This window comes from Rhamphochromis sp. 'chilingali' (genome assembly GCF_963969265.1).
Source record: "Rhamphochromis sp. 'chilingali' genome assembly, chromosome: 2".
Classification (NCBI taxonomy): Eukaryota; Metazoa; Chordata; class Actinopteri; order Cichliformes; family Cichlidae; genus Rhamphochromis; species Rhamphochromis sp. 'chilingali'.
Window position 1 is genome coordinate 43945079 of NC_137930.1, and position 26977 is coordinate 43972055.

At 38.5% G+C, this 26977-nt stretch overlaps 1 protein-coding gene across 3 annotated transcripts in view; it reads right to left on the bottom strand.

The window, feature by feature from the left end:
- ntrk3a (neurotrophic tyrosine kinase, receptor, type 3a) overlaps positions 1 to 26977 on the bottom strand; it is an 86877-nt gene that overhangs the window by 52283 nt on the left and 7617 nt on the right. For all 3 annotated transcript variants that reach the window (XM_080874209.1, XM_080874210.1, XM_080874211.1), the window contains exons 2-4: positions 19338 to 19412; positions 12962 to 13033; positions 4883 to 4954 (exon numbers count right to left, since the gene is read on the bottom strand). In XM_080874209.1, the coding sequence (XP_080730335.1) occupies positions 4883 to 4954; positions 12962 to 13033; positions 19338 to 19412 (219 nt within the window). The remainder of the gene's footprint in view (positions 1 to 4882; positions 4955 to 12961; positions 13034 to 19337; positions 19413 to 26977) is intronic.

Consider the following 26977-nt stretch of genomic DNA (forward strand, 5'->3'; position numbering starts at 1 on the left):
TATTAATTTCTGTCTTTTGCATCAGATGTCTGCACCTTCTGCCAGAGGTTTTTTTTTCATCTGACAGGGAATTTTTTCCTTCCCACTTTTGCCAAGTGCTTGATTGTTTTGGTTTTCTATTATTGTAGGGTTTTTATCTTAAAAAGCACCTTCAGGCAACTGTTGTTGTGGTTTTGCGCTATATAAAATTGAATTAAATGTGCTATTAAATAATAAATACACGGCTGCATTTTTTACAAGCACTACAAAACAGATGGGGAGATGTGTCCGGTTTGATGCTCAAAAGCTACTTATTTGGTGCCAGTTCTTTACAAAATGGTATATTTATATCAATAATTGTGCATCATTGTCAAATCTTTTGATCACTAGTTATCATTATTGTCTGAAAACATTTCTATATTACACTTAAAAGAAATGGAGAATGTTAAAAAGGAAACTATCAATACATTATTTGTTTATGGGAATAAACATTTAATACATTTGTATTAACCTCTGCTTTAAACCAACATCACCAATGATGATCCTCTACACTAGAGCAGGGCGATATGGCCAAAAATATTTATCACGATATATATATATGAAAATTTGCGATAACGATATAACTGACGATATAATTGATGCGAGACAAAATACAACTCCACAACATTACTAGCGCAAAAAGACAACCTTCCATTTATTTTCACTTAAACAAGAAGCTGTTTTTTATGTACATTAAAGCTTTATAAAAACGTAACAGTGCAAATGCAAATTCCTTGCTGAAAGTTTAACCAAAAGGCATTTCCAGTAGAAATGGGCTGACATATCCTGAGCATAACCATGTATAATATCCACTGAAGTTAAAAAGAGGTGCTTTGCAACATTAAACTGCAGTGTGCAGTACGTATTTTTCGGACCATAAGGTGCGCGGGATTATAAGGCACATTAATCGAAACAAAGCAGTCAGATAAATCAAACTTTATTAAACTCATTCTTCTTGCTTCCTCCATTTCTGTACCATTGATTCATTAATGTTGAATTCTCTGGCAGCGGCTCTATTCCCATGTTGTTGCAGTATATTAATGACTAACCTCGTATTGTGGATGGATTATCTCAGTTGTTCTCCTGACTGAAGTTTGGTCCGTTTACAGCATCCTGCCATGCGATTGCATTTGTCTCTAACCATGAGGAGCCTTCATGTTAACTTTTATAAGTGGAAAAGTGTTAGTGTTCGTCCTCCAGCTTCACTGTGTATGTTATACTAACATAGCTGTGTCGCTAGCGATCACGTAGCACATCATTGTATACCAGCTTGCCCAACTTCAGTAACCCTACAAACGTCACTGCTGTTTAGTTTCCTGTCTTCATTTATGTTGGAAGTGATAGCAGAGCTGTACGTTTGAATTTTTTCAGAAATCTCTCAGTCAGAACATGCAATATCATGCTTAGGTAACTAGCGAAACTAGCGAGCTAACGTCCGCTAGCTTCCTGCTAACTTCTAACTCTGTTAAATGTAATAAATTTTGTTTTCATGGATGCCTGGAAGTTAAACTTCATAGATACACCTGGTAAAGCAGCAATTCTGATCGTTTTATTAAAGATGAAAGAATTTAGACAGTTTTTAAACTCTCAGTGATGCTGCAGTGTTCTTTTGACCTGAACGATACGGAGTTTAGGACCCAGATTACTCCCAGATTTAAGAGCATCTTAGTCCGACAAATACGACAATAACGACGGCCGCTTGCATGTTCTGCAAAAAAATGTGCTTTGTTGTGTATCTGACGGACAAACACCAAACCAGTTCCACATCACTGAAGTTGCACCGTTTTTACAAACCAAATCTGGTTCATCTGTTTCACTCAACAATCGGCCATGTGCATATGAAAACAAAGGCTCTGCGCATGCTCGTTTTACTCATATTCTATCGCGATATTTCATTTTCCTATCGTTGCCTAACATTATACCGGTATTACCGTGAACGGTATAATATGGCCCAGCCCTACTCTACACCATATTTGGGTCAGTTTCTTTTTTAAAATCTTTTGGGTTTTTTCAACATTGGGTTGTGCAGCATGACCTTATCCCCCAGAGTGAGAATGTCAGTGTTCTCTTCTAATGTCATGTTCTAAGGTGTCTGAGGGAGAACCTTCAGAGGAAATGATGTATGGCATCATCTCATGCCTATCTCAGAGCACACTGTAAAAAACACTGTACAAAAACTATTTTTTGTTCATCGCTTACCAAATTTGCCATGCTGAAACTTTATAGATAAGAATACAGATAAGAGAGAAGCAAATAGGGAGAGATAATATATTGGGTTATTCTCACAAAGCCTCAAACATAAGATTGGCCAAATCAGCAAAAGCTTGTAATCTGTTCTTTAAACTTTTTGATCTTCTATATTCCTATTATTATAATGTAATATTTATTTTACTGGATGCAGTCTTGCACCATCTAGAGATTTTTCTTTAGATGCACTTGTGGTATCAATTTGAAGCTCCTACATTGCATTCTCCAGTTATCATATTCAGAATTTAGGTGTCTACGCCACTGATGGGGTGATGACACCATCGGTCTTTTATGACGGAGGGGTAAAAAGTTGGCACTATTGAAAATACTGCTTGCCATGGCTATCTGTGGTAAGCAGACAAAATGCATGATATGTATCAATTCTCTCCTAAACAAATAAACCTTCTGAAAATATTGCAGACAAGTTCTGGATACACTACTATAAACTTAAACGCAAAAAGAAAAACACAAAAAAACTTCAAAAACTGAAAATGATTTGGATAATAAAATGAGAGAGTCAAAAATCAAAAGGAGGATCAACCACTGAGAAGAGTGAAAATGTAATAAAACATGGCCTTTGTATCATCTGCAAACTTAAAGTCTAAGTTGCTGGTGTCTCAGGATCAGACAAAGGCTACGTTCACACTGCAGGCAAAAGCGCAACAAATCCGCCATTTTTGATCCTATGCGACCCATTTCCGGTCATGGTATGACAGTTTGAACAGCACAAATCCAATATTTTCAAATCCGACCTGGGTCACTTTCGTATGTGGTACTGAATCCGATACATATCTGATGTTTTAGAAAGCAACTGCTGTTTGAATGGTCATGTCGCATTAAATCCGTCCTTTATGTTACTGACACAAGACAGAAGCCAATTATCAGCGCCGGAGAAGACAAATGAGAAAGCATGGCGGCGGAAACTGGAGACGGAGCAAGTCAATGGACAGAAACTGAGGTTTTGGACTTGATTAACATATGGGGGGGAAAAAAAAACATATGGGGAGACAATTCTATTCAAGCTAAATGACTCCGTGTCCATATAAACCTCTGAGGTAGCAGCCACTGCTCCAAACAAGGCTATTGTTAAAGCACGGACTTTTTTCTCAGTGTCCTTCTTTCTCTAATTAATTTGTCAAAATTCTGTCGGTTACAACACCTACTAGCTCTGTAGCCACCATTTTTACTTCTGTAAACAGAGCGGGTTGTGTGTGACGTCTTCTTTTCCTCATGTGGGCCGCTTTGAGGGCCGTGAACCGTTCACACTAGCGCGCGTTTGCTGTCACATTTTATTTGTAGTGTGAACAACCAGACAAAAAAAAAATCGGATTTGATCAAAAAACCGAAATAGACCTTTTAGTGGGTCTTGGATGAGTTTTGAACCACTAATTTGTATTCTTTCTGCAGAATGCTGGTTTTACTGAAGTGAACTCCCTGCATCTTTGTATACACAGTAAATTATAGTGCATTGTTAGTATATCACCCTGTGATTGGGACATCACAACAATTTGCCTCATTAAGTAAATCTGACTATCATATAAAACTTAAATTCCTCTTATTTTCCTTTATTAATCTGCCGTGTAACTCATTTCCTTCTCTATGTTCAGCATTTCTATGACTGCAGAAAAATTTCCTCCATCCATCAGTTATCCCAGCTAACCTGAAGTAAAAATTATGGTTATCCTAAAGACTGCAATACAACAAAGTACATTACTAATGAAAACTGATTATACAGAAACTTAAGCACATTTTTATCAGTTAATATAGATCATAATCTTGAGGTTATATAGCATTCTGACCTTCATCCAGCAACTACTCAAGAAGTAGTTTTTATTCCAGCATTACAATGTTCAGAGTTCAGCGGGTCATTTAACAAAAAATAAACAAACACAAAGAAAACCTCTAAATTTATCACCAGGTTATGGCATGAAATGGAAAATGCAGCTATAACGAACATGATCGACTCCACTTTGTTTATTATGCTGATGGTTTTAATGAATGTTTGGATAGCCAGTTAAAAGGAAGAATTCTTACTTTGAGTTATCGATTATGTCACTAGTTAGCGAACAAACTAATGTAAGTCTATTAGCCACAACCAACCAACCGCATGACGTCATGTTGTGGCGTTGTACTGACAGAAGATGGCGCTATGCATGTTTTTCAAACTTTAACTTCGGGCACTGATTTCTTAAATCCAGCGTCACAGACACTGTTCATTTTTGAGAGCAGAGCAGGGTGTATATTAGCCTGTATGTGTGGAGCATTTCATGTTCCCTTTAAGGTTGGTAGTTCGATCTCTAGCTGCTCCAGTCTCCATTCTGCATGCCAAATATCCTTGGGCAATGTTTGAATGCATGAATGTTAGCTAGAAAGCACTTAGGTGTAGATAAAATTGCTTGTATGAATGTTTGTAAATGGGTGAATGAAGTGTGTTGTTTAAAGTGCTTTGAGTCTAGAGTAGAAAAGGTGCCACTGAGGTGCCATTTCAGGACATAACACAATTCACTGATCATATTAACTCGGTTGAAAAAGACATCAACCCATTTCCTTGCAGATGTATTCAGGTCTACTGTGTGTCAGCAGCAATGAACTAAGAAAAAGACATGGGTCTACTTACAGCTCCAAAAGCGGCAGATGTTCAAAGATCTGCCAGGACAACGTGGTCAACATGGGGTTCTTGGACAGGTTTCTAAGAAAGAGAACAAGAAAGTAACAGAGAGTGTCAGAAACCTCACTTCAACGTGACAATAAAAGCTCATGGATGTTAGGTTTTCTACATGATGTTTTGTAATGAGTGCAAAACACGAGGGAAAAGTGAAATTCATAAAAGAGCAGAATTCCACCTCAGGCCCTCCAAGGTTTGGAGGCCTATCTCCACCCACCACCACTTCCCCTGCCGGTGGCGGACTCCCTCAGGTGTCGGTGTGTTGGTGGTTCTTTGTGTCTGGGGGTGGGCGTCCGGGTACACACCGGCTCACTCCTTGGCGGCCGCTTGTCGGGGCCTGGGGCCTGGGGCTCGCTCGGGCCCCTTTGGAGGTGGGGTGCCCCCGGCCTCTCGGCCTGGGGCTCGGTCACTCAGGCACAGCTGGGGGCCGGCGGAGCTCACGGGCGCGTCACTGCAACTCCCCCTGACTTCTGCTCCGCGGCTGCTGGGCGAGCCCTCATCTGGGACTCTCCTCAGCTCTTACTGGGACAGTGGCGCGGCTGCCCCTCTGTTGGTCTTCCATGGTCTCTTGTGTTCTGGGGGCCTCTGGATGTCTGGAGTTTTGATCTCCTCCATACCCACTTCACACCCTGGAGGACGGGGCTGTGGCCCCCCCACACTCCCTAGCAGATCATTACATGGAGAAACCTTTGGAATGCAAGCATGCTGATCCACACAGGTATGCACACAACGGTATTCACAGACGCGGACTAAAGCTTTCTTGGCTACTGCCTCAAAGCACACTGTGCGCTGTCTATCTTGCGTGCTGCACAATATCGTTTATTATTTAGTAAATATTGATATCTATGACTAGCTAGTTTATTGTGATGGTGCTTTGTTTTCTCTATTATTATGTTGCTCTTTGTTGTTTGCTGTCTCCTCTGTTTGTTTGTTTTTGTTTGTTTGTTTTTTTTTCTCCATACAGGTGACCCAGGAGTTCTTTTTTTTTTCTCTCTCTCTCTTCCCCCCCCTTCTCACCGTCTCTTCTCCCCTTTGGTTTTCTTTCTTTCTCTCCCCCTCTTTCTCTCATTCATTCCCCCTGTCCTATTTATTAAAAAAACAACAAAAAACAAAAAAAAAAAACAGAATATAAGATCATGTCTGTAACAGAGCAGGAAAAGTGAGCTTACAGTGCCACCATCTGGACAGACAGGCTCATTTCAGCTCTAACTGTAGCTGAGTGTTGATGTTCAAACTGCAGCATTTCTGTGAGATTCTTTGAATGTTACTTTGTACATTAGGTGAAGCTGTTGCTGCTGTGATGCTCCTCCTCTATAACACTCATAAATCAGCATATTACTGTGATATATACACTGTTTGTACCTGTTCTATTTATTTCCTGTATTTAACTTATTTAAATCTGTTCTGAGGTCAGATAACCGGTGGAAAACAGATGTGACGACAGAGCTCATATAAGATGCTAAAATACAACAGAAACATTCATGCCACTGTTTTACATCTCAGATGAGTAGACTAGGACATAGATGAGTCAGTAAAAATATAAAATACAAATAAAAGGTTCAGTTCTCTTACAAAGAAATGAACTGGAAGTGATTTTCAAAACTGATAAAGAAGTGCTGCCATGTTTCGCAACAATAACTAACGTTACCTGTCATAATGTTTTTAACCAGCTGTTGTTGTTGACTCAGCTGTCTGGAGACACCAAGAAAAAAAAGAAAAAAAAAAACAAAAAACAAAAAAAAAACGTGACAATAAAAGCTCATGGATGTTAGGTTTTCTACATGATGTTTTGTAATGAGTGCAAAACACGAGGGAAAAGTGAAATTCATAAAAGAGCAGAATTCCACTTAGGGTGTTTAGTCAGTTTAAATCGACTCTGGTTCATTTTCCCACTTAATGAAAGTTGTTTGAGCAGATGTGAACAGTAATAGTGTTTCTGACCACTGGTATACCACAACTGTACCCTTTCAACAGCTACCAAACGTTAAAGGACCTAGCTTGTATGAGCCTTATGGGATATTTATATAAAGATCCTCCAGCCTCAAACGGTATTACCCTTCAAGGACCTGCAGTTCAGAAAAGCGCCCCTCAGACAGCCAAACCCATCTGTTCTCTGATTCGATAGTTAAATTTGTGATTGACATGACATTGACCAATCAGCTGAAAGGAAGAAAAATCGGGTCAAAATCCATACTTGTAAGTTGAAACCTGAGTGCAGCGTTTCACACGTATTTTTTGGCTATGTCCACACACAAATCTTTTTTACGCACACACAAATTCTTTTTACACATATAAATCCTGATTTACAAGTACAAAATATTTATGACCACAATTTGAGCCCATAGCACTCCCTCACAACTATAGGAATAAGCCCAGGTTTCTCTTCAGTGCTGCAAAGAGGCTGACAAGGAATCAGAGCTCTGTTTAGCCGAGTATTCCTTTAACTTGAAATAGGCAAGGCAAGGCAAGGCAAATTTATTTGTATAGCACAATTCAACAACAAGGTGATTCAAAGTGCTTTACAGAGACATTAGAAACAAAAACAAATAAAAAGCATGATTTAAAATTGATTAAAACAAGCAAACAAACAAACTAACTAAACACACACATTTCACACCTGTTCGCGCGATCTGAACCCTTATCGCAAGGGGAGCTACCAGTCCTTCTGTAGACGAGCTACTTTCTATTTTAAATTCCCTGAATTTAAAGTACTCTCTAGACCCAGTCTAGACCCAGTTGGGGAGCTACCCAGAGCAATAGTGAGGACTTCACAAATTTCTTCATAATTAACCATAAAGAACCAACCATTCCTCAGATACATCATTAGGTACAACCACTTTTAAAATAAAGAACTGCTGATATTTACTTGTATTGTCTTTCCTCAGTGATTTTTCAGTCACTTCAATTACTTCCTCCAAACCATTAACATATCTACTTGACTCCAGATCCTACCATTAATTCATTCTTTAATCTGAAATATGATCAATCTTTATAGAGATCTGTATCACATGCTTTTAAGGTTGCAATAATTACACCACTTTTTTAAAAAGCAAAGGCTTTTTAAATTAACTGATCATCTACAAAAGAGCAGTTTATTCAAAGAGTTACATTCAGCATTTAGAGTTTACCACAGCTGCATGTTCTCCTTAAATTGCTGGCTGCCTTCTTATGGCTTCTTATCTTCTTATGGCTCAGTGTGTGAAGAGGACTCTCCATGTACGTGAACAAACCAAGGATAATTATGGAGTTCCACAGGGTTCTGTGCTAGGACTAGTTCTGTTTACATTATACATGCTTCCCTTACGCAGTATCATTAAAAGTTATAGCATAACATTTTCACTGCTGTGCAGATGACACATAACTTTATCTATCCATGAAGCCAGATAACACACACCAATTAGTTAAACTGCAGGAATGTCTTCTTGAAGACATAAAGACACAGATGACCTCTAATTTTCTGCTTCTGGCTGTCCCTCCCCAACCCTGGTTCTACAGGAGGTTTTTTCTTGTTAAAATGTACTTTTCCTTCCCTCTGTCACCAAAGCACTTGCTCAAAGGGGGTATATGACTTTTGGGGTTCTGTCTGTTTTCTTTGTATTATTGTAGTGTCTTAACCTTCAAATATAAAGTGCCTTGAAGCAACTGTTGTTGTGACTCGCTGCTATATAAATAAAATTGAACTCAGTTGAAAACAAATACTAGTGAGCTTATGGTCAATGTACTAATTGATTACTTGTCCTGACCTCCTTTGATAGAACACAGAACAGGTATTTAAATAATCACCCTGCAGTGGTTTGAATCTCATTTATCTGCTTCCATAAGAAAACTGTGAAAACAGCAACACACACACACACACACACACACACACACACACACACACACACACACACACACACACACACACACACACACACACACACACACACACACACACACACACACACATCAGATGTTCTGCAGTATGTTCTTGCTTTCATCTGAACTTTTGTATAGTGATAGGATTAAAGCAGCTGATAGTGCTTTGTCCTTTTCAGCTGAGAAATTAGAGGGTGGAAGAAAACACAGAGAAGGAAAAAAACAGAAAGAGGAACAAAAAAATTTGGAGGAGAGGAAGAAAAATTTATTAGAAAAGCGAAGCTGACGGTTTGAAGAAGAGACTACCACTCACACCACAAGCAGTGATGAAGAATATGTAGCCCACTGAATGCACACTACTGGTCAAAAGTTTTAGAACACCCCAATTGTTCCAGTTTTTAATTGAAATTTAGACAGTTTAAGATTTCATTACACTCTGAAATGAAAGCATAGTACAAATAAGCAATTTGAGTTAAAAAGAGAAATTGTGGAATAAATTTATAGACCAAAATGTATTCTAAACCACCTTTGGCAGATTTAACAGCTGCACACACCCGTGGCATTCTTTCTACAATAGAAATAAATATTCAATATTAACATTAATAAAACTATTAGTAATAACAAATATTATTAAGAAATTTCTTCCCATATCTTTTGCAGAAATTCCCATAATTGTGTGGCACTTGTAGGTTGCTTTGCTTTCACTCTTCTGTCCAGTTCATCCCAAACCAGTTTGATGGGGTTTAAGTCTGGAGACTGTGCTGGTCACTCCATGTTTTCAACTGACTGTCTTGTTCTTTTTTTTCCTAAGGTAGTTCTGGCATAGACTTATGTTTTGGGTCATTATCTTGCTGTAGGATGACCCCTGATCAATTAGGCGCATATCAGAGGGTATTGCATGGCGCTGCAGAATGCTGTGGTAGCTGTTTTGGTTCAGTGATCCTCTCACTCTGTACAAGTCAACGACCCTGGATCCAGCAAAACAGCCCCAGACCGTCACACTTCCTCCTCCATGTTGGACAGTTGATGCCACACACTGTGGAACCATCCTTTCGTCTACTCTACGGCGTACAAAGATCCTGAGTGATGAACCAAAGATTTCAGATTTTGATTCATCAGTCCGTAATACCTTCTTCCAGACTTGAGTAGTCCAATGATGGTGTTTAATGGCCCAGAAAAGCCTCTTTGTCTTATTCTGACATCTTAGCAATGGCTTTCTTGCTGCAACTCATCCTGTCAAACCTGCAGCTCAAAGTCTTCTCTTGACAGTTGACAATGAAACTTGCTCACTACGACCTCTATTAAGCTGTGCTTGAAGCTGTTGTGCTTTGAGCCACCTGTTAACTCTCAAAAACTCACCCTCTGATTCAGTTTCTTTTCCTTTTTATGGTGAAGGAAACTGGAATCACTGACACCTTGACTTTCTTTGCAATTTCTCTGTAGGAAAGACCTGCATTTATAAGTGTTATGATGGTCTGTCTCTCTTTCATTGTTAATTGCCTTTTTCTTGTCATTTTTGTAGCAACACAGAGAACTATTGTTCTGCAGTACAATAATGTTCCATTGATACTAATGAGGGTATGCTGCAACAGTGTGTTCCAACATAAACCCTTATGCAGACAGAGGGGGTGGTAAGTAATCCTGAAAAGTTGGAACACCTGTAGGAATTAGTAGCACCAGCTTTCAAGACTTGATAAACCTTCATAGCTGCAGAACAGCTTTACATTGTTGACCCATTTTGTGTTCGTTGAAAAAAGCTTTTTTGTATAATTCTGAAATGTAGATTATTTTTCAGTTTTAGGTAACCTTAGCTTATTTTTTTCAATCTCTGGCAGTTCACCACTTACATTTGTACCATTTCAAGCTATCCATTGGACAAACCTGCTGTTGAGGACTGCGCTTGAATATTCCCAGTACATTTATCTGACAGCTGTAGCTTTTAGCTAATTCTAATCACCAAAAGAAATATAATTCTCCATCTTCTCCAGCAAAGTTCTAGGTGCAGCAAAACTTTTCATTTCAGATTCTGTGAGAGTAAATGAAGTGCACATGACAATTAGCTTTCTTAAATGGGATTCAGTTTTAAGTGTCATCAACTTGTCCATTTCCTGCTACAACAAACCAAAATGCCCACTGCTCACAAACAATAAACTCTGTTTTTCTCTTCTGTGGTCACAAATTCTTTGATTTTGTTCTATTTGTTCCTCTCCTCTTCTTTCAGCTGGTGATGTAAGAGTGTTTATTATTCATAGCTGCTGAGATCCAATACCTCATCAGTATTCCACTCAGGATTGGGAGAGAAAAAGCATGCAAGAAATATAAAATACATATTTTTTTATGTAATTTCTGATGAGTCTTTAATGCTGTTTGACAAACAGCATTAAAGAGTCGAAATGTGATCTTTGGATGTATTTTGCTGTACCCAGTGATTCACAATAGAGGTAAAAATAGAAAATATAGTGATGATAAAAATCCAGGTCTCATTTTATAAAACCCTCCTTATTCCTGTCAGCCTTTCTCTATACAAACCAGTAATCACAGATCTTACTGGCAGCATTTCCTGCTTTAAAATAATTTAGAGCATAAAAATTACATGAAATTAGAAAAAAAAAAGTATTTCACTCACAGTACTGCACACACTACCACAGTGTCATAATCACTACAACTGATCATATAAGACTAATATTCTACCATTCTCAAATTTCTGTTTGTACTAACGACCATTGTGTTGCATGTCATGCACTCTGAGGATGGTGGGACTACAGATTTATCTTCAACCTTCTTAACACACACACACACACACACACACACACACACACACACACACTAATTTATATTGCTCAAGAACATAAGTGTGTGATGGTAAAGTGCAAACTGCATCCAGCTAGCCAAGAACCCAGACTGATATTAAAGCCGAGTGAATGCTGACCTCAGCCCAGCAGTCTGACCCTGACCTTCAACAAATAACAAGGGGTTAAACAGTCTGTCTTTCTAACTGTTCATGTTTCTAAAGTAGAATCGCTGTGGCTGTCAGCTTTGTGTTCATGCGTAAATACTAAGAGAAAGAGTATGTGTCTTCATAGTATAGGGATTTGTGTTGGTATGTGGGACGATAGTCTGTAGGTTTATATTATAAAATGGTAAATATGTTTCAGGTCATTTTACAAAGGAACAAGAAAGTAATGTAATATGTAACAAATTACTTTCTTTGGAGAGTAATAATTACTGTAACGAGTAATGTGCAATAGATTACTTTTTTGAGTAATGACCTTAACACTGATCACAACAAAAATGGGAAATGCCTCCGACATGCACAAACATTTGTCCACACAGCATGCAATTCCTTGGCGAAACCAAACAGCCACTCCTTAAACCATTTGATTTTAGAACTGAAGCAGCCTCTTGGATGAGAGGTGAAACATCTTCACAAAACTTTAAAAAGTCCAGTTGCTTTCTTTCCAAGCTCCTGAGACATAAATAAGGACAGCTGTAATATTAATGTATCTACATGTGATCTACATCTGAATCTGTGATGGGAGTTTATGGGTAGTGGAATCAGTGCAACACTCCCTATACTCATGGATCCATGGATGACTGCATATATTACAGTAATGCATATCTGTAGTGACTGTAGTGAAATCTTATCTGAGTACAATACTAAACACAAGCACTGGTGATTAGTATGTGCTATTTTCAGAAGTGACAGATGTGAAATGACAGGTGTTGTTGCGGTCAGTCATTCACTCTGTCTGTGACACAATACTGAGTGTGTGGTTGTTTCATGTGTCAGTCTAAGTTCTGTCTGTTCTGCTCACCAAACCACTAATTGTGCTTCAGTTTTAATAGAGTTCCCTGCTTGTAAACACTAAAAAAACTTTAAAGGGACACAATGTTTATTTCCATTAATACACTCTGCTACTAGTTTATTAGGTTTTTTTTATCAGTCCAATTCAAAAGTGTCCTGTGTTACTGTGTTAAAGAGACAGTCGATATGTGCAGGGTGCAGCATGGACAGGACAAAGGGTTTGTATGTGCCCAAAAACGGTAAGTGTTTCAGTATCAGTATTATCAATCAAGTTTTTGTGTGTGTGTGTGTGTGTGTGTGTGTGTGTGTGTGTGTGTGTGTGTGTGTGTGTGTGTGTGTGTGTGTGTGTGTGTGTGTGTGTGTATACTCACATGTAGCGCAGGTGTGGGTTCTTGGAGAAAACGCGAGCCTGGATCGTATGTAGGTTGCTCCTCATAATGGTTCTACCACACACACACACAGACAAAGAAGAGAGAAAGCACTTTGAATAACTTTCAGCTCTGTTACTCTGACAAACAGACAATTAAAAATGAATGAACGAATGAGCAGATAACAACTTAACAACTCGAGACGATTTATAGTTGGATCAAAATCAGGTCAACTACACAACAAATGTGAAAATCAGTGAAAGTATATTATTATTAGAACTTATTATCCCACTTCTGACAGTGAGTTTCTTGCTTGAAACAGCGCCAATGAATGGATTATTTTCCATTTTTGCTCGTAGTACATCTGTATATTTGCTCTCTGCTTAACTTATATACAGTGGCTTGCAAAAGTATTCGGCCCCCTTGAACTTTTCTGCATTTTGTCACATTACAGCCACAAACATGAATCAATTTTATTGGAATTACATGTGAAAGACCAACACAAAGTGGTGTACACGTGAGAAGTGGAATGAAAATCATACATGATTCCAAACATTTTTTACAAATAAATAACTGAAAAGTGGGGTGTGCGTAATTCCAATAACATTGATTCATGTTTGTGGCTGTAATGTGACAAAATATGGGAAAGTTCAAGGGGGCCAAATACTTTTGCAAGCCACTGTATATGTCATGTGAAAGTGTATGAAGAGAGCTGCACAACAACCAACATTTAGCATATACCTGTAGAAGCAAAAGATTTCAGCCAATTCTGGTCCACTTTAAATCCGGAGGGGAAAGTAGGCTGTGCGAGTTAATAAGCAGCACTGCCCAACCGTTGAGGCAGCAGTAAATCTGACAATTTTTAAAGGTCAATGGCCAACAACTAGCACATTTTGCTACTCAGACTCTTTCACCTGTACTGTAACAAATGTTATTTACAACATTTAAAGAAATAAGTTTGGTCTCAAGAAAAGTGAGGCCAAAATTAAGAAAGGTGTTGTTGCTGGTTCTAAAAATCCATGATCTGATATTTAATGATGAGTTAAAAAGGAAACTCAAGTCAACTGAATGAGTGGCATGGGAAGGATTCATACAGGTTGTCAATCAGAGCACACAATTACAAAGAGCTTTGGATAACATGAAAGCACATCAGCTAATGAGTGACAGAATGTCAGTGAAGATGCACTTTTTGAAATCACACTTTGACTTTCTTCCACCAAATCTGGGCGATGTCAGTGATGAGCTAAGGCAAAGATTTCATCAAGATACGAAGGTGATCGAAAGTAAGTGATTTTGGTTTTTTTGGAGATCTTTGCTATTCCACAGTGTTAAGCGCACTAATTAATAAACTAAACAGATTTACAACAATTTGCTCACCTAGAACATGCTGAAAATCATTTAATAGGAAATTATATATCAGCACAGTATTATGTATGTCTGTGAAATAAAGCTATAATAGAGGCTATTTAGTGTTTTCTATGAGAAACATTAATGGAAATGGTTGTAGAGTAATAGCCTCCAGAGAACCAGCCTATTCATTGATGTCCTCTGTGATGGACATTTGTTTTCGTTCTCTATCGTTTGACTTATTTGAGCTACTCTACTAAGTCTTGATGTACTAAAAAGAGTACAACCTGGGCTTTCCATTGATTTCTCATGTGTTTGTGTGGCCTCTATTAGATCCAAAGAGAAAGGAAATCACAACAAAAGTTCAATGGAAAGATTCTTTTTTCCACGGTTCTGAGGAGGAAAGTCCAAACGATAGTGAGCCTTTCTAATATTTCCCTAGAAGTGCCTCTTAGTCCTTAACCAAACTCTTAATACATGTTAAGATACACACTGATTTTAGACAGCAGTATGTCATTTTGAACTCAAAAGCATACAGGAGTTATGGCAGCTGGGATGAAACAAATCTCATCTATAACTTGCATCTTGTTGTGGAGACAATAAATGTTTAGCATAACAAGAAGAGAAAAGAAAGAAATGGAGGATGATAAAAGAAAAAAATTGACTGGTCAGAGATGCACAGAAAGAACAGAGCAGCTGTGTCTCTTGTTTGGAAGTTTTATGGTTCATTAAAAATCAAGTATGATTTGAGTACCAGTATACCCCAGTGGGTTGAGCAGCCGACCCAAATGCTGAACGGCTACTGCAGATCTGATTCCCCATGCCAGGACATTCCCTGCGGATCATTTCACTTGCTCCCTGTCCATCCTTTCCTGTCTGCACTATTGTCCTGCCAAAAAAATAAATGAAAATTTAAGGCCAAAATTGAATCTTAAAAAAAGCTGTAACTATAGTAACCTATTGCTAGTAAATCATAATGATTTAACAAAGTGAAGAAAAATTCGATGTGGAGGCCAGTGAAAAGCTGCTCTGTTGTTTGTTTTAAGGCACAGTAAAGCCACATTTTAGGTGTGGCCAAGTGACAAAGGGTTTTTGGTTTGGTGGCCTCAGGATCACCTCTATTTTGGGCGGATGATGTAGCTCTTCCGGCTTCATCAGGTGCTTGCAATGGTATTGGTTGCAACCAACAGTGAAGCAAAATGACTGTACAAAAGATGGACGACCTGGCTCCACTTCCTCCCACTATGCAAAATTGAAGCCAATATGTATTGCTCCAGGGGACTGTCATCTTATATAAGCTCAAAGATATAAAATGATCACTTTTTAATCCTAGTACAGCATCGAGTCAGTCAAACTTCTGGGATGTTGATCTGGTAAGTTAATTGGCAGAGGGGGGTGTTGATTGGTTTCAGCTTCGTTGGTATAAATTAAATTAAAGATGCACTAGAGAAGAAACAATAAGAGAACCGTGGAGCCTGACTGGCATTTGCCATAGAGTACCAGAATTGGCGGGTCCACTACTGGCACCCTGTGCTTTTCACAGATGAGAACAGGTTCACCCTGAGCACATCTGCGGTTAACATTATGCTGCCTGTAACATTGTTCAGCATGACCGGTTTGGTGGTGGGTCAGCAACGGTCTGGGAAGACATGTCCATGGAGGGACACACAGACCTCTACAGGCACCCTGACTGCCATTAGGTATGAGGATGAAATCCCTGGACCCTCTGTCAGAACCGACACTGCTGCAGCGTCGCAGTGCAGTGAGTCAAAATCACTCAAATGCTCATGCTTTCCCATTTTTTTCTGTTCTTAACACATCAACTTTGAGCACAAAATCTTCATTTGCTCTCTCATAGGATGTCAACAGTTCTACAAAAATTTGGATTTGGTTCATTCTTCATGTATTGGATCAAAACACTAAGCAGTTCTCAAAATGCACGTGTTAGGACAAATGACCTTACTTTCCAAAGCTTCAATCTAAAGAGGGACACCAGACAGCGCTGTCTGCTTTCAACCTCAGTTTTAGTCATTTTCATCAAACTACTGTTATGGAAAAATTCTAGTTTATCCTCACATTTAGATTTATATGTTTAGAATCTTACTGTATGATTTTGTATAAACCTTTGCCTGCTTAAGATGAAGCAAGTGTGTGTCAGTATGACCTCACAAAGAACTGCTTAGCTACGCCTAACGATATTGTGGAAGGACGAAACTCCCAAGATGACCGGTGTCAGGAGCTTCCTGGGAAAAGATAGTGGCAGTTGCTCTCTGCCCAGCAACAGCCCGTGGGACAGAAACCTGTTGTAACTAAAAAGATGCAGAGAGTTGTGTGTGGAGGGGTATAAAAGAGGAGCTGAGACATCCCAAGGGCAGAGCTGGCATGACTGTGAACTGTGATGGTTGATGTGTGTGTTGGCTCTCCTGCGCAGTAATAAATAGCTTGATCACAGCTCTTTCCATGTTGCAGACTTTATTTACAAAATTCCATGACACTACTAGCAGCAGCAATCCGACAAAATGTAGATATAAATAGATACAGACCACAAGATAAGCCTGTATGCTGATGATGCATTACTGTTCCTTGGGAACTCACAAACCTCTCTTCTGAAGACAATCACACTCATAGATAAGTTCTCATCCATGTCAGACTACTCCATTAACTCAACAGTTCTGCCTCTGAACTGTAAATTTCAGAAGACCTCCATCACTACACTACAGTCGGGCAACATTAGGTATTTAGGTATAATTTTTTCCACCAGCCTCTCGGTATGATTGAACCATATCCCTCTAGTAGAAATGGTAGAAGATAATCTCACGTTTTGGAAAACTTTACCTATAGCACTCAATGATCAGTCGTCACAATTAAAATCTGCCTAAAATAAACTACTTGTTCTCACTGATCCCTAACAAACCATTTACTGCCTGGTTTAAGACACTGGACTCAAACATCTCAAGTTTGAAAACTCTACAAAAGCCAAAACACAATGGTGGTTTAAAACTACCAAATTCTTATTATTATTTCTTATCCAATAGATTGCTTATATGCTTCAAAATGCATCAAATCAAGCTCGCTAGGTAGCCCATGGCTGGACCTAGGACAAGCACTCTGTGGAAAAGTAAAAATCTCTAATCTGCTTTTCATAAGGCATAAACCTTTCACCATGGAACGAGAAAGGGATAAAACACGTAGGAAATGTTATTCAAGGGGAAAACTTTAATGCCATTTCATTTAATTTCAGGAACTCTCATCAAGACATGGAATCAGCAACACTAAGTTTCTTGATTATCAGCAACTGAAATGTATCACACAGGAAAGATTTAATCCCGATCAACTGAACTTAGAAATACCTACTTTGGTAACAGAATTTTTACATTTCTGTATATCAAAATTTGTAATAAAAGCTTACTGTATATAGTAAGTTTTTATTAAAAAATGATGATTCAATCTTCCGACTACAAAGTGAGAGTGATATCTTTCCGTCAATCCAAATCACAACTTCTGAACACAAATACGCTTAAATACATTCAAAATGACTAAAAGCCCTTCTTACAACTTATACAATGTACTTGTACAAATATGCAATATACAAAGATGACCACTGCTGGGACTGGTGTCACACCTGTCTCCTCTATTTTAATAGCATTCTAGTTTTTCACACAGTCATGCTCACTATTTACAACTCATACACTCACTCAGTATAGAGCGAATGAGCTAAACAATTTCTTTAGCAGGCTTAGTTCACAGAGATGGTCCTGTACCACAATGCTGTAAAATACTCAGTTTAGCATCAACTACCAGGCTGCAGTCCATGAAAAATTCTCACTTCACATTACCCTATTTTGTAGTCAACTGCCTATCAGATGTAATTACTCAGTTGAATTTAACCAATGACTACACCCTGTAATACAATAACTTGTGGAGCTGGTGGACTTTCAGCATGTCACATCGCAAAGGAATTTTGCTCACTCTTTTTTTAATATGTAGCTCCTTGTTGTTTTCCTTTCTATTTTAAAAATTAAGGATTTTGCTTTAATTTATTTTGAAAAACTTTAGCTATTTCTGATACCAACAGAACAATTGCACGTGGAGGAAACACATCTATTACCTATTGTTGGAAGAAAAATAACTATAAAGCTATGCAGGTTACTTTAAGTTTGTTTTCCTATTGAAATTCTAATACCATGATAGTGAAAGAATGTTTATGTCATTAGTCTACCTGTATTTATGGAAGTAAATCTAATTACAATTAAATATCTAATTGAATGGAATCAGTGAAATAAAGTCCTAATAGCTTTGACAATAGTAAAAGTAAAAAACAAAGAAAAGCTGGTTTAAGTAAGTCACCAGCAATTGGGGTGAAAGCAAACCAACCTATTCATGCACTGTTAAATGCTGTTTTCCTCGACGCCCTCTCTTACCTAGATTTGAAATAAATGACAAAGGCAACTCCAGACTAGCCATTTGTGTGCATGCATGCATTGAATTCTGCACGTAATCTGCACCACAAATTATTTTGCTACCACAATAAAACAGGAAGTGAGGGAAACAGACATAGAACTAAACATGGGGGAATTAACACAGAAGGGAAAGGCTGGAAAACACTAAGGGACTCCATAAAGATTAAAACAAACTGAAGATATTTAATAAGAAACAGGATTTGAAATTCAACACACAACTATGTATCAAAGCACTGCTAACAGCCTTACTGGACAATATTGTTTACTTCCCAAGTGGTCCAGCTCCAAAGTATGCTGAGGTGCTTCCTTTCATCTGCTGTAGACTAAACTGTGAATTGTGAACAGATTCTTTCCTGAGATTGGGATATCTCTGGGTCTAAATATTATTAGAACCCCATGCTTGGGTCAGTGGGTCTTTGAAGTGTGCAGGGCTGCTTGAACCTCTTTAGAGGAAACATTTGCTTTTGCGCATGTGTTTTTAAAGCACTGGTCTGATCCCCAAGAATAAAGTTAAATTTCACTGGCCAGACATTTCAGTGATAACATGTTGTAGAAAATGCCTTACTACTTACAGCCTCTGTAAGCCGGTGTAGAGCTCCATATCGAAATCCCTCAAGGTCTGCAGACCAGTCCAATTCTCGATGTGTCTGTAAAGGAATACAGGCAAGACACTGTAGTAGGGTGTATAATGTATCAAGTTACAAGTAACAAATTAATAATCTAACAATTTATTTCATGGATCAGATTTGTTGGGCTGTTTATTCTAGGGTGACCAACCGTCCTCTTTTCCTATATTCTGACAGAGGACCCGTGTGTGTGACATCACCCCCAAACTGCTGCTTGTTCTGCGCTCACAGACAGAACAGACAGCGCGTAGCAACGCACCTAATGATGTTTAAAAGATCCCAAAGCGCAAGTCCATCTTTCAGACGAACTGCAAAAGAAATTTCCCTCGTACCGACCATAGCTGGATGGTGATTTTTCGTTTTTATGGGCCGATGGGGGTTTTTTTGTAACGGTATAAACAATGAAAGGTGGTGGATTGGCCAGATGCTGGCCGATGTGTAAAAATAACTCAGTTGTTTGGTGGTGGCTGTGGCGGAGCTTCCACAGAGGTCAGCAGGTGGATGAGGGAAAGGGGAGGCAGGAGGAGGAGAGACCCGAGGCGGTTGCAGGTGAAATGAACTTCAGGTAAGAAGTTATGACCTGCAGTCTGAGTCAGATATAAACCAAATTTAGGTGGAGTTTATTTTCATTATGCTGACCTTTTACAGTCAGTTACAATAACTCGCACTGCGTACTAGCTAGCATGACAGAGTTTCTACAGCTGGGTGGGTGCTATGATGCTACTGATGTTGAACTTTATTCACAAGGTTAGTTATTAGAGTTGCCAACCGTCCTGTAAAAAGCGGAATCGTCCCGTATTCAGAGGAAATATTAAGCATTTCGTATTGAGGTGAAAAGGAACAGTTTGTCCTGGACTTCAGCTAGAATGGAAAAAGACACAAAGCTGGAGTTATTCTGCATCATTACGCTGCACAGCTGCTTCTTCTTCTCTCATTCTCTCCCCCTCTCTCTCCTGTTGCTCCTTCAATCATGACACTGATCAGTGATAAGTGAAAGAAGAACAGAAAGAAGATACCGCCAGATGTCGCGCTAAACAACAGCAGCACGTTTAAGCTTGATCAGCTGTTGTTAGAATTTATTTAATATTAATTTCTAGTATCAGCTGATGTTTGCTGGAGCCACAGCTGTAAAAGCTGCTGGTCATGATGTCGGTTTGGATATGTGGTGAGAGGGAAACATGAGGATGAAACCAGGAGATGTCCTTACTGAATCATCAGAGCTGAACAAGTGATGGAGAAACAGGTTTACCTTTTAGGTGACATGAATGAGTTGAAGGGAAGTTATGAACTGTTTCTGAGAGACAAATAACACCAGGATCCTTTTTTATGTAGCTGACAGCTGGTAACTGTGCAGGGGTGGGTCTAGCAAAGCTTTGCCAGGGGGGCAGGTAGGGCATTAATAGGGAGAGGGGGACACAAAGAAATACTTTTCTTTCTTATTCTCATTTAAAATCTCTCACTTTTATTAAACTATTATCTGAATCTTACAACCAAAGTTTTTACCTGATGTAAAATGTATAGAAATCATACATATACCAACAAGACAGTGTATATCACTGTCACAACAGCGTTTGTTTTCATTCAAAGGCTTTATGGTTTTTCCTATAATACCTGGTGGGCCGGTCTGTAGTCAAAATGCCGGGGACGATTTTATGTTTCTTTAAGCAAGTTCTTCATGACTGAGCCAAGTGTCCTCTTTGTTGGAAATCTAAATATGGTCACCCTAGTTTATTCTATAACATGTCAGATAGTTAGCCCTGTAGCCCAGTTGGTTTCCTCCAGTTATGCTGGCCTCCTGCCACAGTCCAAGGACACTGAAGTGTGACATGTTAGGTTGACTGATTATTCTAACGTTGCTGTAGCAAAATAAATATTTGATAACTTTGAGCAGAGTGGTTGAACTGATGATTGCCATATGACATGGTATAAATACATTAGAGCAGGGATATCAAACTCATTTTACATGGTAGGTCACATACAGCCCACTTTGATATTAAATAGTCGGTTAGATCCCAGTTACCCCTGTACAGGAGGTCTGGACCAGCTCTCCATCTAACGGGTCAGAGTCTCTATATCCCTATGGGTATCACCATATTAGATGAACTGAGACTGATTTAAGCCGGTGTTGATGAGACTCACCATGGTAGACTGACTGGACCAGTGAAACTCTTCTTTGTGTCATTTTAAAGTTTACTTATACATTTAATTTCAATTGGTTGTCTCAGTTTTTCCAAAAGATTAGAAAATACTGCTTTAGTTAATGAAAAGTGTCCGTTTGACGTTTTTGGCTTTAATTTTAAGAAATAAAGGTGTAAAACTGCAGAAGAAGTTTTGGTAGCTCATTGCCCAAACTGTCCTGTAATTACAAAGCTATAGCACATAGAAAGAGAAAATGCTGAACACAGACTTAATTAAAGAGATGAATATTTGGTGGAGATCAGTGAATACTGCACTCTAGAAATTGATCAGCTAGACACAACACCAGTCCAGATATCTCTGAGTATTTCTCTCCATATTGCATATTTACAGCAGACAGTTAAAAAAGTGGTCAACCACATTTTGAGCAGTAGTGCTATTACGTAACCCCCAGGTAAAGCATGCACATACTGTAGTCTTGAGGTTACTAAATATAACAGAAAATGTTCAAACCAACTATTTTTGTGCCCAACAGTACTACTACTGCCTGTCCTTACTCCTCCTCCTCTCTCTAGTCCTCCTTTCTATTTCTACCCCTCTCCTCTTTCCTTCCTTAACTTGGCACTGTTTGAAAAGTCACAAACAAACCATCAATGTTTGCTTGCCAGAAGGAACTGCAATGTTATAGCAGCCTCCTACACACTCTGCCTCCAAAGTGTGAGAAACACAGCCGTAGAGAGAGGGAAAGCAAATTTGGAAAGAAATTCACAGACCGAATGTCATCTGTTTGGTCGTAGGGATGATGACTGCCAAGTGTGGAGCTGAAAGAGCAGTTTATTGCTAAAGTCTTTATTCGTTTCCCTTCTTATTTGATGTAATTACAACAAATATATATCAATATATTGTTTTAAAAAGCACATTTTATTGCACATACAGTGTTGTGCAAAAGTCTTGAGCAATCCCCATTGCTTTGTATTTTACTTACATGGAGCCAGACTCTTAATTAAATAATTCAAGTGATCTTGAGTAACAGTCCAGGTCTGTCAAAGTTTTTCTTTGGACTTTTTCACTTAGTTTATTATTGTGTAATTCATTTATCATTGACCTGAATCACCCAAGCATAAAAAAACACCTAACTCAAGTAATGAACCAATGTGGTGTATGCACAGAACAGTCAACTTGGGATGTCTGTAAATGGACCGATTATTTTACAGTGCTTACTCTACTTGAGCATGCAGAGTGCTTTATATAACATGCCTCATTCACCCATTCATAGAAGCATTTGTTTTATATGTCTTAGTGGGTTTTTTTTAATGTTTTGTTAAACTGTTAAAACATGGGTGATGTCAGCTTAAAAAAAACTAAAAGCTTTCCACCTTTAAAGTGACCTTGAAATTTTTGGATGGAAAATTTCTAGTTTATTCTCATATTTATATTTAGGTGCTTAGAATTTCACTGTAGGATTTTGTATTTTCTTTTATCTCTTAGGTGAAGGATATATGTGTCAATATGATCTGCTGTAGGCTGCTTAACTATGTTATCTGCCGACTGTTAGGGTGTAGAAGGATGAAACTCCTAGAAAGACCAGTGCCAGGTGCTTCCTGGGACATAGATAGTGTGAGCTCGCTCCCTGTCCAGGAATTGCACAGCAAAAGCTTTGGGGGGGTGGACTGAAAAACCAGTCCCCATGGGACTGAAAAACCATGACTATTAGGCTACAACAGTCATTTTGGGCGATTGTGGCTCAAGAGTTGGCAGTTCGTCTTGTAATCGGAAGGTTGCTGGTTCGAGCCCCGGCTCGGACAGTCTCGGTCGTTGTGTCCTTGGGCAAGACACTTCACCTACCGCCTACTGGTGATGGCCAGAGGGGCCGATGGCGCGATATGGCAGCCTTGCTTCTGTCAGTCTGCCCCAGGGCAGCTGTGGCTACAACTGCAGCTTGCCTCCACCAGTGTGTGGATGTGAGAGTGAATGAATAGTGGAATTGTAAAGCGCTTTGAGGGTCTCGAAAAGCGCTAAATAGATGCAATCCATTATTATTATTATTATTTTAGTATTAGCTAATAAACAATAATTGTATTATATACTACATTAGCTAATATAATATGGTCAACATTACATTTATTGTATTATAATATGAAATATTTTTAATTCTAAATTTACAGTAGTGAAATTGAATTCAAATAGCGAGCTTCAGTAAAAACTCAAGAAAATTCTTGACTTTAAAAAGAACACAAGCTGTGATCAATTGTATGTTTGTGATAAAATAAAGTGTACACTGATACATTAAATATACCTTTATTTCCTGTTAGAAAGCTGAATCATGCCATATCATAACCATGATTTTTGCTGAATGGGTCAAACAGAGATTTTTTAAAATTGTGGAATTGTTATTTATTCACACGTATCAGCATAAATAAAGTGCAAAATATACAAATAAGCATATACATCTCAAAAACACTTCTCAATTTTTGGTTCAAAAATTTAATTTGTTATTTAGTACGGAGGTGTTCAAAAGAAAGGTAGAACAATGAGTCTGTAGCCATCTGTAAAACACGATGGAGGCGCTGACATGTTTTTGGGCTGAATTTCAGCCAGCGTTGTGAAAATTGATGTAATTATATACACAGACAGGTACCGTCAGTTTCTGATCATCCATACAGTGCCAACTGGGAAAGATCTGAAACTTCCCTGTCTGTCATTTTAAACTTCAATTACACATTTAATCCCCGTGATATCTCAGAATAAGAAATAACTGCACGAGTATGTCTATTTTTTTCTAAATCATAAAAAGGATGCTGCTGTAGTCGGTGAATTAAATCTGTCAGCATGACTCTCTGTGCTTAAACTGTAAGAAATAAATGATTAAGCCATATTCTTAAAAATTAAAACACTCAGTGCTCATCAGTGAACTTCAGGAAAAAGTAATGAAGGTTAGAATTCAGCAAGTCATCTACTATCGATCCCTGGCTACTCCATCGCTATGACAAATATCCTAGGGCAAGATACTAACCCCAATGTCTCAAGTTAAAAGTTTGGTGGAGGTGGAATTATGGTGTGAGGGATGTTTTTCAGGAGTTCACCTCCCTACTAGCAGTGTATGGAACTCTTAATGCTTTAGCATACCAGGACATTTTGGACAATGTCAGGCTCCCAACTTTGTGGGAACAGTTTGGGAATGGCTCATTCATGTTCCAACATGACTGCACACCAGTGTATAAAGCAAGGCCCATAAACATCTGAGTCAGTTTGGTGTGCAAGAACTTGACTGACCTGCACGGAGTCCTGATCTCAACCCTATAGAACAACTTTGTGATGAATTCGAGTGGATACTGTGAGCCAGGCCTTCTCGTCTAACATCACTGTCTGATCTCACGAATATGTTTATGAAAGAAAGGTCAAAAATTCCCATAAACACACTCCTAAACCATTGTGGAAAGCCTTCCCAGAAGAATTAAACCTGTTATAGCTGCAGGGTGGGCTGACATCCTTTTAAACCCAATGGATTAAGAATAAGATGCCAACTCATGTTAAGATAAATGCAATATAGTGTACATATTATAGATGTTCATATCATGTATGAATTTTAAGGTAAGTTAATCTATCTCTATATCATGTTTCACAAGGATGTTATATGCTTGCATTACCTCTGTCCTGTTAGAGCTAATTTAGCAAAAAATCAGTCTGTTTACATAATATGTAATACATCAGTGTGTCTTTAGCATTAGCATTTAGCATTAGATATCAATTACCAATGAAACATCTCAGAGTATATCACCCACCATCGCTGTAGTCCTGACTCACAAAGTTAAAAAACTTTATCCCGACTGACACCAAAATATTATGGTTCATCCACTGCTCATTGTTTTACTTTCATTTTTGACATGAGTGTCAATTATCTTACCTGTTGACAGGTAGTGATCACATAACAGAGTAAGAAAAACAAAAAAGCAGAAGAGGGGATTAATGACTTAAATCAATAATTTCCATTAATAATTAAAAAGCTCTAAATTTTGGGTTGAAGAGAAGAAGACAAATGTTCAAAACACAGTAAATGGTAAATGTAAATGGTCATCAGTATGCTAAAGAAAGATACATTTTCTTTGAGTATTAATTTAAAGATTTTGTTTAGACTTCATCTGACTTCACCAGCTTAACAAGACTCTAAAGGTCTTTTCACACATGACTATTAGAGGAAACTAGGCTAGAACATTATCTGAAGTTTCCTTTTTTTGCACTTAGCTCACAATAGTCATGTTCCTACTCCTGGAAATACTTTGTCTATTTTAGGCAAAAGTGCTGCCTGGATAGACTGGGCAAGACATAAGACAGGAGCTACAAATAACATGCATGAATTCTCTGGACTGTAACTTGCACTTATTTTATCTTTATTTATACTATTCTCTTATCTGAAGAATGTGAATGTAAAAACCTACAAGCTGCCAATGGAGAGATGCTAAACTGTGTTCATTGTTCTGGTAACAGTGACAATAAAGATCTATCTTATCTTATCTATTATCACACTGCTGCAAATTGAATATCATAGTGATTTTGAAGACCATTTAATACCCATTTGCATTCTCAGATACATCTCCATCACATAATCTCGAGAAAAGTTATAGGCCACGGTATATGTTTTTAGTTGTGGCATTCAATTGTATGAGCCATGATAACATGGTCATCAAGATCACTTAACATAGTGTTTTCACTAAAAAGTCTTAAGATTCAAGAATCCACCCATACAACTGAACACAAATCCCCAAACAAGGCAAATTTGTTTATTTCACTACTTTTGAAATATTTTCACAAGATTACATACAGCATTGTGGTGTGACTTAAAATTTAATTTAAAAGGCTTGTGGTCCAAACAAATTCCAAACGCTGAAGCCAAAGTAGCCACGGCAACCACGACACACCCACAAAGCCTGGGATCAGCTGTTCTCTAAAATTACTTTGCATTCAGCAGGAGGAAACACTGTCAGCAGAGCTGTCCAGTGCTGGTTTTCAGCAACCCTCGAAACCTGCTTCTAAGAGCTGCTGGTGAGGAAATTCTTGGCTATTATTACCACATGATTCCAAATTTAGTACTAATCAAGTCACTATATCCATACCAGAACCTATTGACACAAGCTCGGGCAAAATGTCACTTGACTGCATTGATGACATTGGACCTGCCACATATATCAGTAAACTTGACATGTTGAAAGGATATTGGCAAGCTTGTAAACAAAGCACTGTGTGATGTGCCAAACTGCAGAGTATATCTTTATGAGGTCATCGTGCACTCCAATCATTGGGCTGACCACCTTGCTACTTTCATATGCAGAGGATGCCCGGCTTTCTCCATAATGTCCTGCAGTTTCTTTAATGTCCTCTGCTCTGCCACTGTCACCAGAGTGTCCAGCTTCATGCCAACCACAGAGCCAGCCTTCCTGATTAGTTTTTCCAGC